The sequence below is a fragment of the Fusarium oxysporum genome, chromosome 2 (genome assembly GCF_000149955.1).
Source record: "Fusarium oxysporum f. sp. lycopersici 4287 chromosome 2, whole genome shotgun sequence".
In the NCBI taxonomy this organism is placed as follows: Eukaryota; Fungi; Ascomycota; class Sordariomycetes; order Hypocreales; family Nectriaceae; genus Fusarium; species Fusarium oxysporum.
In genome coordinates, this window is record NC_030987.1 from 1,874,539 (window position 1) to 1,889,747 (window position 15,209).

The 15,209-nt window shown below is 49.4% G+C and overlaps 5 protein-coding genes across 5 annotated transcripts; 4 read left to right on the forward strand and 1 right to left on the reverse strand.

The window, feature by feature from the left end:
- The first annotated feature begins 84 nt into the window (after positions 1-84).
- Positions 85-3,365, forward strand: FOXG_06216 (minichromosome maintenance protein 10). Its single transcript, XM_018384776.1, has 2 exons — positions 85-368; positions 434-3,365. Exons 1-2 carry the CDS (start codon positions 359-361, stop codon positions 2,734-2,736), a joined length of 2,313 nt encoding a protein of 770 aa, XP_018241930.1. The 5' UTR covers positions 85-358; the 3' UTR covers positions 2,737-3,365.
- Positions 3,366-4,260: 895 nt separating this feature from the next.
- FOXG_06217 (uncharacterized protein) lies at positions 4,261-6,714 on the forward strand. The gene has a single exon (XM_018384777.1). It carries the CDS (start codon positions 4,893-4,895, stop codon positions 6,000-6,002), a length of 1,110 nt encoding a protein of 369 aa, XP_018241931.1. The 5' UTR covers positions 4,261-4,892; the 3' UTR covers positions 6,003-6,714.
- Positions 6,715-9,502: 2,788 nt separating this feature from the next.
- Positions 9,503-9,670, reverse strand: FOXG_19204 (uncharacterized protein; the record flags this gene model as incomplete). The annotated part of the gene is made up of 1 exon (XM_018399402.1): positions 9,503-9,670. The coding sequence occupies one exon, from the start codon at positions 9,668-9,670 to the stop codon at positions 9,503-9,505; it is 168 nt and encodes a 55-aa protein (XP_018241932.1).
- Positions 9,671-9,721: 51 nt separating this feature from the next.
- On the forward strand, positions 9,722-12,483 carry FOXG_06218 (uncharacterized protein). The gene is made up of 2 exons (XM_018384778.1): positions 9,722-10,537; positions 10,589-12,483. Exons 1-2 carry the CDS (start codon positions 10,371-10,373, stop codon positions 12,138-12,140), a joined length of 1,719 nt encoding a protein of 572 aa, XP_018241933.1. The 5' UTR covers positions 9,722-10,370; the 3' UTR covers positions 12,141-12,483.
- A 1,743-nt stretch (positions 12,484-14,226) lies between these two features.
- On the forward strand, positions 14,227-15,007 carry FOXG_06219 (uncharacterized protein; the record flags this gene model as incomplete). Its single annotated transcript, XM_018384779.1, has 2 exons — positions 14,227-14,614; positions 14,745-15,007. The coding sequence occupies 2 exons, from the start codon at positions 14,227-14,229 to the stop codon at positions 15,005-15,007; spliced, it is 651 nt and encodes a 216-aa protein (XP_018241934.1).
- Between the last annotated feature and the right edge of the window lie 202 nt (positions 15,008-15,209).

Below are 15,209 nucleotides of genomic sequence, written 5' to 3' on the forward strand. Positions count from 1 at the left end.
GGCCGGCGCCAAGACCAACCTAGCCAGCGCAAAGAGCAAAGAGCTTTGCGCCCGCCCGGCCAGTATTGGTTGACGCATTGGGTGTGGATGTCTTCTTCAACCGCTGAAACAAGCATTCCCTGCATCAACAACTAAAAATTCGTATCTTCAGCATCTTACCCTCACCAACGACTCTCGACCGATCCAGCTGAATGGCTGCCGCCCTCCCAAGGCTATACCTACCGCCCTAATCGATTGGGAATATGCTCTATGCTATAGGACGAACACTTATATCCAAACCCTTCTAAGTGGCCGCATACCGACGGGACTGGTTTCTGGGCCACCCGCTTGAAAATTACTTTCTGTCCCAGGTATCGTCATGGCTCCAGGTGAGACCACAATAATTGCTGAACTGTTCTTTCATGTGACAATCCACTGACCCTCCATGCCACAGCTTCTCCAGCAAAACAAGGAACCGAAGCCCAATGGCCCCCAAGATCTCCGCATGAAGCTCTGCTTAGTACGCCGCGTGGACGAGAGCGATACCGACAGATGATGACATCGCCTTCACCTTCACCGTCGAAAAGAGCTCGCAACTTACCCTCGATGAATCTCATGGCCGAGATTGAAAACGACGATGACGATGAGGACGAGGAAACCCTGCAGCTGAAGCTTCAAGAGATCCAGGCGCGGCTCAAGTTGAAAAAGCTACAGGCTGCGAAGTCGAAAAAGTCGGAAGAAAGCGTTGAGCAATTACATGCCACGACCTCGGAGCTCGTGATATCAACACAAGTTCCAAGTCGATCGAGGCGCGCAACCACTCCAACTCGGGAACCACTAGCTCGACAACAAAACCATGTGGAAGTGCCTGCGTCACCCGTCAGGAGGGTTCAAGAGCCCTCGGTGCAAACATCGCCAAGTAGAGTGTTGCTGGGTATTGATAAGGGCCTTAAGGCTCGGGATATCTCCTTGAAGCGTGCGCCCAGCTACCGGGATTCGCAAACATCGACTGAAATTGGGCAAACGGGCTATTTGCGAAGATCAAGGTCGAAAACTACAGGGAGCGGCAATTCTTCTTTCTCATCAGAGACGCGCCCAATGAGTTTCAATGAACGGCTTGTTTCCGCGAGGACAGATGAGGCTGCTCGTGCTCAGCGGCAAAAGGACATTCAAAAGCTAAGATCAAATGCATTTAGTATCAGCCAGGATGAGATGGAGCAGTATAAGAAGAAAGCTATTGAGATACCAGATGAGCCATTGAAGGCTCCGTCCTTCTCAAGGGAGGAGATCATAGGGACAACAAAACCTGTTGGCTTGCAACGAAGTTACACCGTGCCCAACGTTCAGGCTCCCGAAAAGAAGGCTCCGGCGCCAACTTCTACAGCTTTGGTTCGGAAGAAAAAGTCACCCCATGGCGAAGCCTCTGAAGAACAGGCGGCTGGTTTTGAGCCATACTCTAGCTTCCACTTGTCCAAGAGAATTTTACCACATGGCGTCCTTGCTCGACACGTTTCCGGCAAGCAAGTATACACAATTAAGGATATACTGAAAGTTGTTAAAGCACCAGACTTTGCTTTGCCAGATGTTGAACAAGACATCGTGATGTTCGGTATCTTGGCAAAGAAATCAGAGCCTCGCGCACACAAGCCAACGCAAAAGAATGGAAAGACGGAGGATAGGGGGAAGTACATGGTTATGACCCTAGTCGATCTAGAATGGGAACTGGACCTTTTTCTCTTCAACTCTGGCTTCACAAAATACTGGAAGCTCACAGAAGGGACTGTCATTGCGATACTCAACCCCACCATTATGCCACCCCCACCCGGAAGACATGATACTGGCAAGTTCAGTCTTGTCATCAATTCAGATGATGACTCGATTATTGAGGTTGGCACATCTCGTGATCTTGGAGGTTGTCAATCAGTCAAGAAGGATGGAGATTTATGTGGCGTTTGGATCAATAAGAAGCGTACTCATCACTGCGAATTCCACTCCAATGAAGCCCTTCGCAAACAGCGTTCAACACGAATGGAAGTAAATGGAAGCAGTTTCGGCGCCAGGAAGAATAACTCTAGAGAAGTCATTGGCTGGGGCGCCGAGAAGAAAAAGGAGGCATCCAGGAAATATGACTGGGAAACAAAGACGCATTGGTTCGCTTCACGTTCCATGAGCGCAGCAGACCTGATTGATGGGAAGGACAGAACACCGAACGATCGAAAAGAGAGAGCAGAATTCCTGAAAAGAGATCTGGAGGCAAAGGAGAAAGAACGTGAAATGATGAAGAAGCTTGGCCAGGTTGGCAGCGCAGCTGGAAGGGAATACATGCGACAAGCTGGTTCGAAAGCGGCACTGCCCGCTGCGGGCACTTCAACCCAACCCTCGAGCTCTGCACAAGCGTCAGAGGAAGCTTACAGGCCAGACGCAAAGTCACTGGGCCTACTGGGGAAGGATTCTGCCATTCATCTGAGCCCTGTAAAACGGAAACGCCCAGACAGCTCTCAAGCCAGCTCTCAAGCAGGTTCAGCCATAAGCAGCGGCCCAACGGCCTTCGGCTGGGGGAGCAATCTAAAGGATAAGCTTTCAAAAATGAAGGAGGGGGAAAAGCTACGCAAAGATGAACAACCTCCAGTGCGGAAAAAGACTCGCTTTGTGACAGATAAGGGTATCCGTGAAGCCGGTAGGGAGAGTCTAGGTGACGAGCTCCACGGCCGGCAGATCATGCTCGACGATGACGATGACGACTTGGTTATTGTATAAAATATTCACTTCTTTCTCCATTGGGCACTTATATGGCGTACTGGCGAGCATGAGGCTGTGGTTTTTGGCGTTATTGCAGATGCTTCGGACATGTTTACGAAGGAACGATTTTGGTCAGGGTTACCTCATATCGCTTGAATCAAGGCAGGTCTTATTGATAGAATCAACTTAGATGACACCATATGCTCCCTACATGTGACTGGGGCTTATGTGCTTGGTCGGTTCAAAGGCAAGACGTCAACAACATGCCATCTTCTAACCCCCAATGTGCCTCGAGATTAGCATAGCCTCCCCCACTTGCACGTATTGCACGCACTGCGAGAAAAAGCTGTAGGCGATGATGATGTGCGTGGTCGCGGTACTCCGGCGGCGTAGTGCATAACATAACTGAGCTGTGTATATCGGCGGCTACGAAGTGATGGAGTGGGAAATATGATCCTCTTTAACCTTTCCCCTTTGGTGCTTGTCTTATTGACCAACAGAAGCGTTCAGAATCTCCGTAATAACGTGCTTTTCTGCGGTCATCGTTGAGTTTCCGCATTGTGTAGTGGGCATAATGCGAGGGCAAGACATCAGGAGCATAGTAAAGTGTGGTCAGTCCCTCTGTCGGCAGTCTCTGGCTGGTTGCATGAAAAACACGCGAGTGTCCTTTAATTCCTGTGTCTGTTAAGAGAGCTATATAGTCTGATTGTGAAAAATGAGGCGTTGAAGCTCGTCATATTATCATTTTTAGGGGATACTACCAGGCAATTTTCTTAATGTTCAGCTAAGTCAACACCAAAGTTAGTTTTTATTAATTATACTCCCACTTCTCACCAACGGCCAATGCTACGGTGTCAAAACTCTTTATTTATTATTGATGCATTCTGCGATCTTCCGGCTTCATTCTAGCTTCTAGATAATACGACTTAATATGTCGCTGTAGAGTAAGTAATGGCCGTCGGCTACCAAGTAATAAGCTCTCTTGTTACCGACCTAAACACTGACATACCGTTGCAGCTTGGTGTTTTATGCATATATTGCTTCGCTAACCTGATTCCCTACGGAGGACTACGGTTGGGTTGCAATGGCTGAAAATGTTAGTTGTGACGCAATTGTGAACTCTTTGCGAAGACCTTATGTTGGATAAACTTGTTCTGTCGAGAACACCTCACACATCACGGGTCGTCAAAGCTGACAGCTGACATTAAGTTAACTAAAGAATGACGCCCATTTGGACCCACGTGGTTTATGGAAAGACATGCCACGATGCTTGGGATGGTTACACAAGCAATTGTTACTGGTGAGTGGTTATTTAGCATCGTGATGACTTCTAAGCTGGCAAGATATCCGCTGGTCCGTCAAAGACGCACTACAGAATTGAAATCGTTCGAGCATTTATTGTTTATCAAGTATAGAGTCATATAAAGAGAAACATTCTTTTGTTCGCGGCCAATGGCTCGGACTTCGAAAGAGCCATGTTAAAGCCGGCTTATTTCAGTTAGATTCGCCGGACTCTTGCTCTTGAATGATACGCTGTCGAGGCGCAGTCACCATGCCATGATCCTTTCATCTCCTTAAACTTTTCCGCGATTATAATGTACTGTACACCCTAGAAGCCTCTCAGCACTCCGTACTAATGGCTCCAATGGAACGTTGACTGGCCTCAAAAGGCTTAAACAAACCCCCACGCTCCAGACTCGTCAAGCGACTCTTAGACCCTGAATCGTAGTCTCGTCGACCCCGGATTTTCTGCATGAATAACCCCAAGAAGCGACTCCCGTGAGCACTTCCCCTCATAGCAAGATGCATACGAGCGGAGTCTCTATTCGAGCCTACCAATCTTTGAGCTGCCCGATTCTCTGACCGGTTCAATCGTCCTCTCGGAGTTGATGGATTGTATCATTTGACTTATTATGGCCCCGCCATGAAGTAACGAGAAGTTATGAGTGATCAAGTTGCAGGTTCGTAACTGGAGAGTCCTTTGAGCCGCCATATATGGGTTTGTGTTGAAGAACATCAATACCCAGGAGATGATATAAAAGCCAAGTCTCCTCCGACTTGATATCCAAATAAGAGCTTACACTATCGCCCATTACACTGATAAATCCTATTGAATACCTTTACCATTGATCCCAACCAAACTTCAGAAAATCCCAACAGTATCAAGCTATATCATGCCTCCTCATAGTGACGCTCCCTCACCAGCAGGGTCCTTCAGCTCCCAGCTATACAACCACAGCCAATGGCACTCAAGCAATGGAAATCACAACTTCGTATCTGATTCTTCATCAAGCGCTTCTGCAGACAATCGCTTGGATGATGTGCAGCATATAAAACGCCCTCTAACACCTGGCGTCTATGTTCCAACCATGTGCTTCTTCGATCCAGATACAGAAGACGTCGACACCGCTGCAATTGCCGCTCATGCTGTGCGACTCGCTCAGGCTGGTGTAACAGGCCTTGCGACGCAGGGTTCCAACGGAGAGGCCGTTCATCTCTCCCACTCGGAGCGGCAGCTGGTCACCGCCACTACAAGAGCCGCCCTGAATGACGGCGGCTTCTCGCATGTGCCCGTGATCGTGGGATGTGGAAGCCAGAGCACGCGCGAGACCGTACAATACTGCCATGAGGCTTGGGAGGCTGGCGGTGACTATGCGCTCGTCCTACCCCCGTCCTACTATGCCACGTTATTTGCCCCGGCCTCGGAAACCATCCTGGAGTATTTCACAAGAGTTGCAGACAAGTCTCCCATACCGATCATAATCTACAACTTTCCTGGTGCTGTGGGGGGCATGGATATGTCATCGGACATGATCATCACTCTTGCACGACATCCAAATATTGTAGGCGTGAAGTTGACATGCGGCAACACGGGAAAACTGAACAGGGTAGCCGCGGCAACCCGCAAGCCTTCAAAATACAACCCACAGGAGCCCGAGTTCCTAGTCCTCGCAGGTTCCGCCGACTTTCTGATCCCTTCTCTGGCCGGAGGTGGTCACGGCATCCTGGCAGGCTTGGCCAACATTGCCCCGAGGGCATGCATCAAGACCATGGAACTCTATCTTCAAGGCAATGTTTCCGAAGCACAAAAGATGCAGGAAGTGGTCTCACAAGGCGACTGGACGGCGATCCAGGGCGGTGTGGTTGGTGTCAAGGCTGGACTACAGGCTTGGATGGGTTACGGAGGCTTTGCACGAAGTCCACTGCCGAGGCCAGACACAGAGCAAACGAAGCGGTGGAGGGAAGGTTTTCGGGACCTTGTGATGCTGGAGAGATCACTCTAAGTCCGAGTGTACTCTAAGTCTGAGACGGTGATCATGAAGGACCGGCCACGAGTGTCACACCAAAGCAAAAGAAGTGGAGGATATCTTACAACTTGGCATGGATGAGGGAGCTCTGATAGCACGATACACTTTGTATCGTGCCGTATTCTTTCCATAAGTGGATCGGAGTAAGCAGCAAGAGTATCCTATGATGCCTTCACACAGAGTTAAGAGTGTATCTCCCGGGACCTGCATGAGTCGGAAGCTTGAGGGGGCGTGGTCAGCATCGTATTGATGCGATGGGTGGTTCACAAGGCGTGGCATTGTGCGATGACTGCTTTTAGCGTTGCGCCATAAAAGTGATACTGTATCTGTACATATTTGCCCTATGCAATGAGACATTTTGTGGACAAGAGGCATTGTATTGTGTCTGTGAGCATGGCTGACGCGCAAGACTGTCTTGGATCTATCCTCCATAATTGTTAGTTCTTCGATGGTGTTTTTTTTTGGTTCAGTGTAACATATCTAGGTATCTTACAAGGGTCAACCCTTAATTGCCAAGCCGATCTACAGGAACCCAGAAAGACTCCTTTTGGCAAATGGCATGACAATCACATCGTGTTTCAGTCCCAGATTGGAAATCGACAATGCTAAGATGCCATGACAAAGCACCGTCGACATGTAACCGGACCGTTGAAGTGATCAGCAAATAAATCGGAGCAGCAGAGTTTTCTGTAGAAACAAGGAGAGGATCTCGATTCCTCAAGAGCAGACGCTGTAAGCAAAAGTTGAGCACAACAACCTTGTCGCATAACGAGCTGATCTTTTGCCAAGTCTGTCAAGGGACTAGTAATGAATTATTGAATTTGTTGGCAATGGCATCCATACATTGATTGAAAATAGTAATGTAGATAAATCAGCCGTAAGCATTGGTCTTGCTCGTCCTTGGCAAGTTGGCACATCCATCTCAGATTCAATCGATACTTGCATGGATTCCCCTCATTCATCACATCATTAGATTGGATCTTATGAGAGGATGCGACTATGATGCATGACTAGTCTATGTCTACCTTACGTTACGGTACGGGGTCAGCCGCGAGGTGACTCTGGAGGTTGTGCCAGTAAACTTTCTGAGAATAAGCTAAAAAATAACTTTCAGCTCGGTCACTATCCCGTGTCGAATACAAGCTTCTACCCAGCATGGGAACTGTCAGTGGTTGCTTCCAAGAGCCTCCTGTCAGTGTCAAGTGATTTATAGATGCTTCAGTAGCCTCATCATCTGCCATAAAGCCATTGAGGTTATAACCACAACACACATCCCTACATCTGACAACGGTATCGGCGCCGAATTCGTCCGTTGGGACGCGGGGAGGCACGAGGCAAACGCCTAGTAAACGGTTCAAACTCTGATCTGATCAGCCCAACTTGGCATCAGCATCTCGAGATGCCATATTTGGATATCGAGTTGGGCATCCTACAGCTCTGCTTGGCTGGAACCTGTAGGGCTCGTATCGGCAAGTTAAAATGGATCGAAGCCTCATGCAGGCGGGCCATACCTCATCGGCGGTGTGTAGGTTAACACGAGGTTTTCAAGCTTAACAGCAGGATATAGTCCCAATCATGAATGCATCGAGTTACATGAGGCGGAAGCTTACAGACATAGAAATACGGGATTGGCTGCAGCTAAATGCATGTTGTTTGTCGACGCGGGCTTGTCAGGATATAAGTGGTTGAAGAGAAGATCCATGCATGGAGGCTTACGGCAGAACACCATCTTTTTTTGTTTGTTAGTATGGAGAAACAACATTGCCAAGCGAATAGCTATCACTGGATGAGATGCAATTCCAATCCTACAGTAGCATAATCAATAGTTCTAGTTGAAACGGACCCAAGAGAAGCGGAATCACGCGCAGAGGCACGGCGAGCTAGAGACGAGCTAGAAGCTGGAGGGAGGGGATTTAATGAATTTAATTCTCCCTTAGTGCAAGATTGCCCCTTACTGAGATATGGCTTTCACGGACAACGGCCCATGGCTCTGGTGAGCCTGCTGAGGGACTAAAGGCTGTCGCCTCCGCCCCTTGGCCAGTGCAAAAGACTAGCCACTAGTTCCTTCAGCCGTCTAGACTATTGCGAGTCTAGGGGCAGGCAGTTATGCACGAATCGAGCGGGTGGCTGTTTCATGACTGGGTGGATTTCCCAAGGCTCGCATCTCAGCAGAAGCCGCTTGAGGGAGATTGGGTCTAGCTTAAACGGTGAGGACGAACCACGAGGACCGAGGCCGTAATTAACCCGTCATGATGCTAAAAAAAGGCCAAAAGGCTTTTCATCAATGTCCAACAAGTCTAACAAGAGGGCCAAATATGGATGTGATGGACTGCCTCAGATAGACAAACAGACAAACGAGCTGAACTGAGCTGGCCTGAGCTGACCTGAAGAAGCAAAAGGGCTTTTTGTGGTTGCATCTGATCTTACCGAAGAGATAATTCCTCCGCTTGTTTCCTTCTTGGACATGCACACCAGTTTATCATGTATCAGGTATACCGAACCATACCGTATACGCACCACAGATGAGAGCCTCGTATAACTGAGCCGATTATTTCCTACTGCTTGCTACACGCTCGTCTCTGTACCGATCGAATCGGCATCTCCGTCTAGATCCGGGGCGTCCAGGTTTCCTCTCTCTGTACAGGACCACAATCCCTGCCTGCCAGCCAGAGAGGATCTGTTACCCTCAACACCAACGTTGATCATTGTGCTATGGATATTAATAATTGTTCGGAATAATAATCAATAGTGCCTGACGTAGTTTTGACGCATCGTGAGTTGTTCCCGGAAAGCGGCTGATGCCCCCCCATTGTGCCAATCATCAATTCCAAACCCAACTTCAGCTGCACCTGCGATAGGCTGTTATGTCAGAGGGCATCGCGCTGGTGATCCTTTTTTAGTATCTTCCGAACATCATGTCATGACCTGGGTGTGCTCGTGGTGCCGGGTGCCGGCCTGTACCTAGCCTGCCAGTAAGGAGTAGACTCTGCTAGGTAGGGGCGGCTTCACTCTTGGCATCAATTTAATTTGAGTCCCTGGATGCTACGTTGTTGACAGTTTAGCGATAGGCCTGGAGTCACCCGTGGTTGTTTGTATGTACGTATGTAGTAGTTGTGGCTATGATTATGGCCCCATTGAGCTGGGCGTCTAGGACTGTCGCCGTAGAGCCCAGCTCTTTCAGGAAATAATTCACATTTGCTCGTGATTCTTCACATCCAATCCTCACAGCATCCATCCGCAGACGGGACCAATTTAGGCATGCAAGCCATGTTAGAATTTCAGGTACAGGCTCTAAGCGCGCCAGGGGAGCCCATTTGGGCGCTACGCTACATATTGTCTGAGATTGCAATTTACATTCGGTACCTCGGCATCTCACCTATACAAGGTGTCCGAGCAAAGTACCTGCTAACCACAACAATCCCTTTGTCCTCTGGGTATCGTGTCGTGTCGTGTCGTGCCGCTGAGCGACAGGCCCACTACCACCTTTGCCTTAGCCTGGCCCACTCACCAGGCACAAACAACTCCAACTTCCAGCTTCCCCAACCGCTGGAAGAGCCCAGAAGCAGGGCTGTGGTCAAAGTACCGCTCGCCTGGGCTGGCCTGGATCCTGCCCCCCTGTTGTCTTCTGGTCTCTTCACAACCATCGAATACGACGTGCCATAGGACGGACAAGTTTCTTACCATCAGCACTGGATCTCACTGAAAGATTACCTTCTTTCTCCTTGTTAATGTCTCGACTAATGTCTGGACAATTGACGCGTAGGCAATTTGATAGGCCTAAGCAATCGCTAGGGACACAGACGTTGATCCATCCAATGTGGCGTTACGAGCGAACAAGCTACTAAGCACAGAAAAGATGAAAGAAAAGCAACATTGGATACATGACCCTGGCTTGTCCATGTGCATGGGTCATATCCCAATTTCACCCACACCTTCCTAGCTCATTGCACACTGCTCCTTGCAACTTTCAACTCCTCGTCAGTGGACACATCCCATAGAGTATCGATCTTTGCCCTACCTGTGCACCCCCTCCCCCTTGTCATCTAGGGCCGCTAAGAGGGGCGTTACGAACCCCTTTGACGATGATTGACAGCTGGGACGGAGGTTCGGATGCGGAGAAGGGATCATGACCTATTCCCAGAGCCATTGCCATCAGCCCTCTCTTGCACACCCCCCGTCTTGTTGCCGTGGTCATGGCTCAGGGTTGACTATATCTCGGACGCTTTCCCACACTCTTAACCACTTCCCTCTCCGATCTTGTCCTTTTTCTTGAGCAAGCAAAGTCGTACATTGACGCACGACTTCTGTTCGAATACATTCGTTTTATTTTTCAGGACAATCATCATGCTGGGCAAGTTCCTAGTCGCCGCTCTCGCGGTCGTCGGCGGTGTCAACCCCGTCGAGGCTCAGCAGCAGAACATCTTCGTTACTGGTGTCCCTGTCACTGGTGGAGCTGCTGTTCCTGCTCGAAAGAACATCAATGACATGCAGAAGGCTGGCGGCCCCGCCTGGTAAGTCTGCCGTGTGGTTGCTAACACAACCGATGCTAATTTCAACACCAGGGACCTTTACATGCGAGCCGTCCGCTCCATGTACGATGCTAAGGAGACTGACTGGAAGTCTTACTTCCAGGTTGGTGGTATTCACGGAAAGCCCTTCATTCAGTGGAACGGTGGTGGTGGTCGAAGCGGCAATGGCTGGCCCGGATACTGCCCTCACGGTGAGAGCATCTTCCTGACATGGCACCGTCCCTATGTCCTGCTCTACGAGCAGATCCTCGTCGAGCATGCCAAGCGCCTGGCCAACCTCTACCCTTCCAAGTACCGCAAGCAGTACGTTGATGCAGCCAACAACCTGCGTGCCGCCTACTGGGATTGGGCCCTCGATGGCATTCCCGCTATCCTCACCCAGCAGAATGTCAACGTCAAGGTTCCCAACGGCAGCGGCCTCAAGACCATCAACATGAAGAACCCTCTTTACACTTACAACTTCCCCAAGGACGCCCTCAACAACAAGTACGGATCATGGGACGACGAGCACCGCGTTCGCATCTACCACTGCCCCGCTCCCGATAGCTTCCCTTCAAGTGCCAACAAACTCCTCCGCCAGCGACCTTACAAGCAATGGGTCTACGATGTCATGACCCGACCTACCACCTTCAACCAGTTCGCTTCCACCGGTGCCAACGGTGCTTCTCTCGAGCAGATTCACAACGCCATTCACTGGGATGCTTCTTGCGCCGGTCAGTTCCTCGCCACCGAGTTCTCTGGCTTCGACCCCCTCTTCTGGTTGCACCACGTCAACGTCGACCGTCTCTGGGCTTACTGGCAGGCCATGCACCCCAGCCAGTCTACCTTCACTGGCTCTTACTCTGGTGGTGCCCGTTACTCTACTCCCCAGGGCACCCGCATCACTCCCAGCTCTCCTCTCAACCCCTTCTACCGATCCAGGGGTAACTTCCACACCTCTGACACTGTTAAGAGCATCAAGGGTTTCGGTTACACCTACGCTGGACTCGAGTACTGGCACATGTCTGCCAGCCAGCTCTCCAACTCTGCCAAAACCACCATCAACCGTCTCTATGGCAGCGGTTCTTCCCGCCGTCGTGATGTTGAGGAGCGTGGCCTGATTGAGGAGCGTGCTGGTGCCAACACCACCCGTTACTTTGCCAACGTCCAGCTCGATGTCACCGAGGTCGAGCGACCTGCCCAGGTCAACGTTTACGTCTCTGGAAAGCTCGTTGGTGGTCTCGTCGTTATGCGACAGCCTGCTGAGGGTATCATCCACGGTTCTTTCTCCGCTGACCAGGCTGCCGATGCCCCTCAGCTTCTTGCTGCCTGCTCTCCTACCAAGGTTGCCGATGCCGTCACCAGCGGCCTCCAGGTTGAGATTGTCAAGCTCGACGGCTCCAAGATTGACATCAGCACCGTCCCCAGCTTGAAGCTCAGCCTCGACGATGTTGCCTACACCCCTCCTGCCGCTGAGGATGACCTCCCCTCCTACGGCACTCCTCGCACCCAGCCCGCCAAGGCTGTTGCCCTTACCAACGCCAAGGCCCTCAAGGCTGTCAGCGCTTGTGCCAACAAGCTTCCTTCTTTCAACCCTCCTGTCTAAATACCCGGCCACCATCGGCGTTTCATTTTATCATATCTGCCGTCGGCGGGCTAGCATGCTCGACCGCGGCTCATAAGGGACCACTAGCAAACCGCACAAATTCTTTTAAGTAATTTTAATCCCTGGCAGACTCGGGGAGTCACGATTGTATTTTTTCGCCAGACTAGGTCTATAGTTGCCATATAGCGGCCCCTTTGTCTTGTACATCTCGAACTCGTTCCATATGCGTGATGTGATGTTGAGATATCTGTTAAAAACAAACCTAACAAGTGTATTAGGAGGTCTGAATTTCTTAACATGAAGAAATTCTCTCCAAGCTACATCACTGAATAACAAATCGTACCAAGTATTTATAAAATAGAGTCTAGAAGACCATGTGAAGTGGTACGAAAAGTTGTCACAAGCCACTTGCATTCGTTACCGCGGGAAAGCCGAACTGTCAGGGGATGTAACTTGACCTTGGCCTATACGAACAGATGGTTCATGCCTTTTTACTTCTCTTGTAAAAAATTTGCAAGATGGTCAACCGGCTACTTGACTGCTCCTCCAGCATGAAGCCATTCAGGGGCCCCCAGCTCAGGTCGTGGTATGGTTGCCCAATAATCTTGAAGCGTCAATCCCTCCAGCGTCGAGATTGTTGTCCTGGTTGAACTTCCGTGTTCGTATTGACTGATTCTTTCACTCAGGCTCTCGTAGTGTTGTTTTTACTATTGTCAAGTCATGTAACATGATTTACAAAATGAATGTCTTCTGAATTTGAGGTAAAGCTTGCCGGGCTGACCCTTAATATTAGGGACTGGTGGTTCTATCATGATATGTGCAATCAAAGCTTTATAGAGGCCAGTAACTGTTATTCTCATAGAGTACTAGTAATAGAAATCAACAATGATTCAAGGATCTCAATCAACTTCTGCCCCTGAAGCAACTGTATGCCTATAGCATTGCTATCTGGTCGAGACCTGCCCGTCGCAAGTTTATGATTTGATTCCTTCCCAGCTCATGAGGTATAAGAACGAGCTCAGAAGATTTCCATGTTTTGAAAACCTTCAAAGATTTGAATTATATGTTTCGAGACCATTGCAGGAAATGTTTGCTGAGTTGCTCTCTCAAGACGAAACCTGATGGCATCGGCTTCCAGCGATGGCAAACTCGGAAAATTTTATACAGGGGTGAATAGTCGTATATTTTACTTGAAAGAAGAGGGCAAGCAAAGTAGTTACCATGAAAACGAAACTGGATAGGCAAGGACTGGAGAGATATGCCCGAGCTGTGCGAACGAGCTGTCACCCCTAGCTCTAAGCGGCGGGCCGCTTCTTTATTTAGATCAATAGGATATCGCGATAGACTCGTCTCAATACAACGAAAGCTGGGAAGGAACGTATAAGCCAGTATACAGCACTGGTTTTGATGAAATAGAAGACTTTGCCTAGCAGTTCTTTCAACCCGTCATCGTACCTACCGATGAGGTGCAGCTCCAACATTGAGAAACAGTATTAGTTGAAAGGCACAAGAAGAGTTAGGACGCCCCGAATCTCAAGAAGGGTTAGATTACAAGTTATAATACAAAACCGTTGCCTTTTTTGTTGCCGTTCTACTGGTAGATAGTGCATACAGGCCAAGCTATAGGATAACTACCTACTAGAAGAGTCTATAAGTCAACTTGGGGCACAGCTGTACTATTTTACGCCCCAGAATACGTGTTTAGCTTCTTAATGGCCGTAACCTAACAATAAAGATACAATCGAGACTATCGAGCGGGTAGTCCCTTATACAGAGCTAGTCTTATTAACAATTGAGGCTCGAGTATTGTGTCACACCTGATTTCAAGCTATAGCGATAGAAACCCAACACCCGGAATACAACCGACACTGTTCGGTAGACTTCGAAGAATTAAAATTCTAGATTCAAGAGCTCTGAGATATCAAGATCAAGAAACTTACCCAAACTGTCACGTGCCCCAGGTCTTGGCCACAAATGTGATGTCGTGAGGTTTCTGGTTGGCCAATTTCGACTTCACAACTTTCTACTCACTATACTTCACTTCCCCTTTGTTTAAGCAAACTCTACGTCACGTCACGTAGTAAAGATGTCATTCGAAATCTTAGTTCCTTCTGAGAGAGAGGCCCCTGGTGTCACCGACACCTTCTTTGCCGCCATGGACATCAACTTGTTGATGCACGCACAATTTCCCAACCCTGAGAGCAAGGAGTTTTTCCGAGGCTGGCTTTTCAGAGATACTATGGATCATGTCAAAAGCGTCGACAAGGGTGTCCTCGTTGCACGCGACCCAGAGACCGGGAAAATAGCGAGTTTCGCTAAGTGGAACGTTCAGCGGCAACCGCGGTCGCGAGAGATGGAAGAAGAAGCCGATGATGATGAGTTCCCAGACTTCTGCCGTCGTCAATACCTTGGCCCCTACGCGGATCTTACTAAGAGTAAGAGAGACAAGGTCCTGGGCGACAAGACTTATTACCGTGAGTTATTTGCTGCTGAGTGGAGGCCGGAATATCGACGACCAAACCTTGACCGCTATATACCTATGGAGTTGGGGATTTTGGTCGAAGCTACCTTGGCCATGTGTCACTCGGCACTAACGTTTCCTAGACGTGACATATCTCTGCACAGATCCCAAGTTCAATGGCCGAGGGGCTGCGTCAACTTTGCTTCGTCGAGTGCAGGCTGAGGCCTCCAAGGAGAATGCACCAGTTATTCTCGAGGCTACCATGAATGCGGTCTCGTTTTACCAAAAACTAGGCTTCCAGATACGAGAAGGGCTAAATATGGTGCTCCCAGCTCGTGGCTCAGATGAACCAACTGAATACTATGAAGAGAGAGTTATGGTTTGGGCAAGAGACCGAAAGCCATAAAGAGTTACACCGACGAGGCCACAACGTTGTCGCTAATCGTCCCCACACTCACGTGGCAAAACGTTAAGGGTAATTTAACGCTGAGCTTTGACTCAACATCTCCAACATGACATCAACGGAGGTTGTAGGTCGAAGCAGAGCTTCGGACTAGACGGAGAGGTTTGGACCGTTATCGGTCGGTATAGCCGGTCATATAGTGTAG

Coding starts and splice junctions, on each gene's coding strand:
- FOXG_06217 (XM_018384777.1), top strand. CDS start 4,893: ATGCCTCCTCATAGTGACGCTCCCTCACCAGCAGGGTCCTTCAGCTCC.
- FOXG_06218 (XM_018384778.1), top strand. CDS start 10,371: ATGCTGGGCAAGTTCCTAGTCGCCGCTCTCGCGGTCGTCGGCGGTGTC. Junction 10,538..10,588: donor AAGGCTGGCGGCCCCGCCTG/GTAAGTCTGCCG, acceptor TTTCAACACCAG/GGACCTTTACATGCGAGCCG.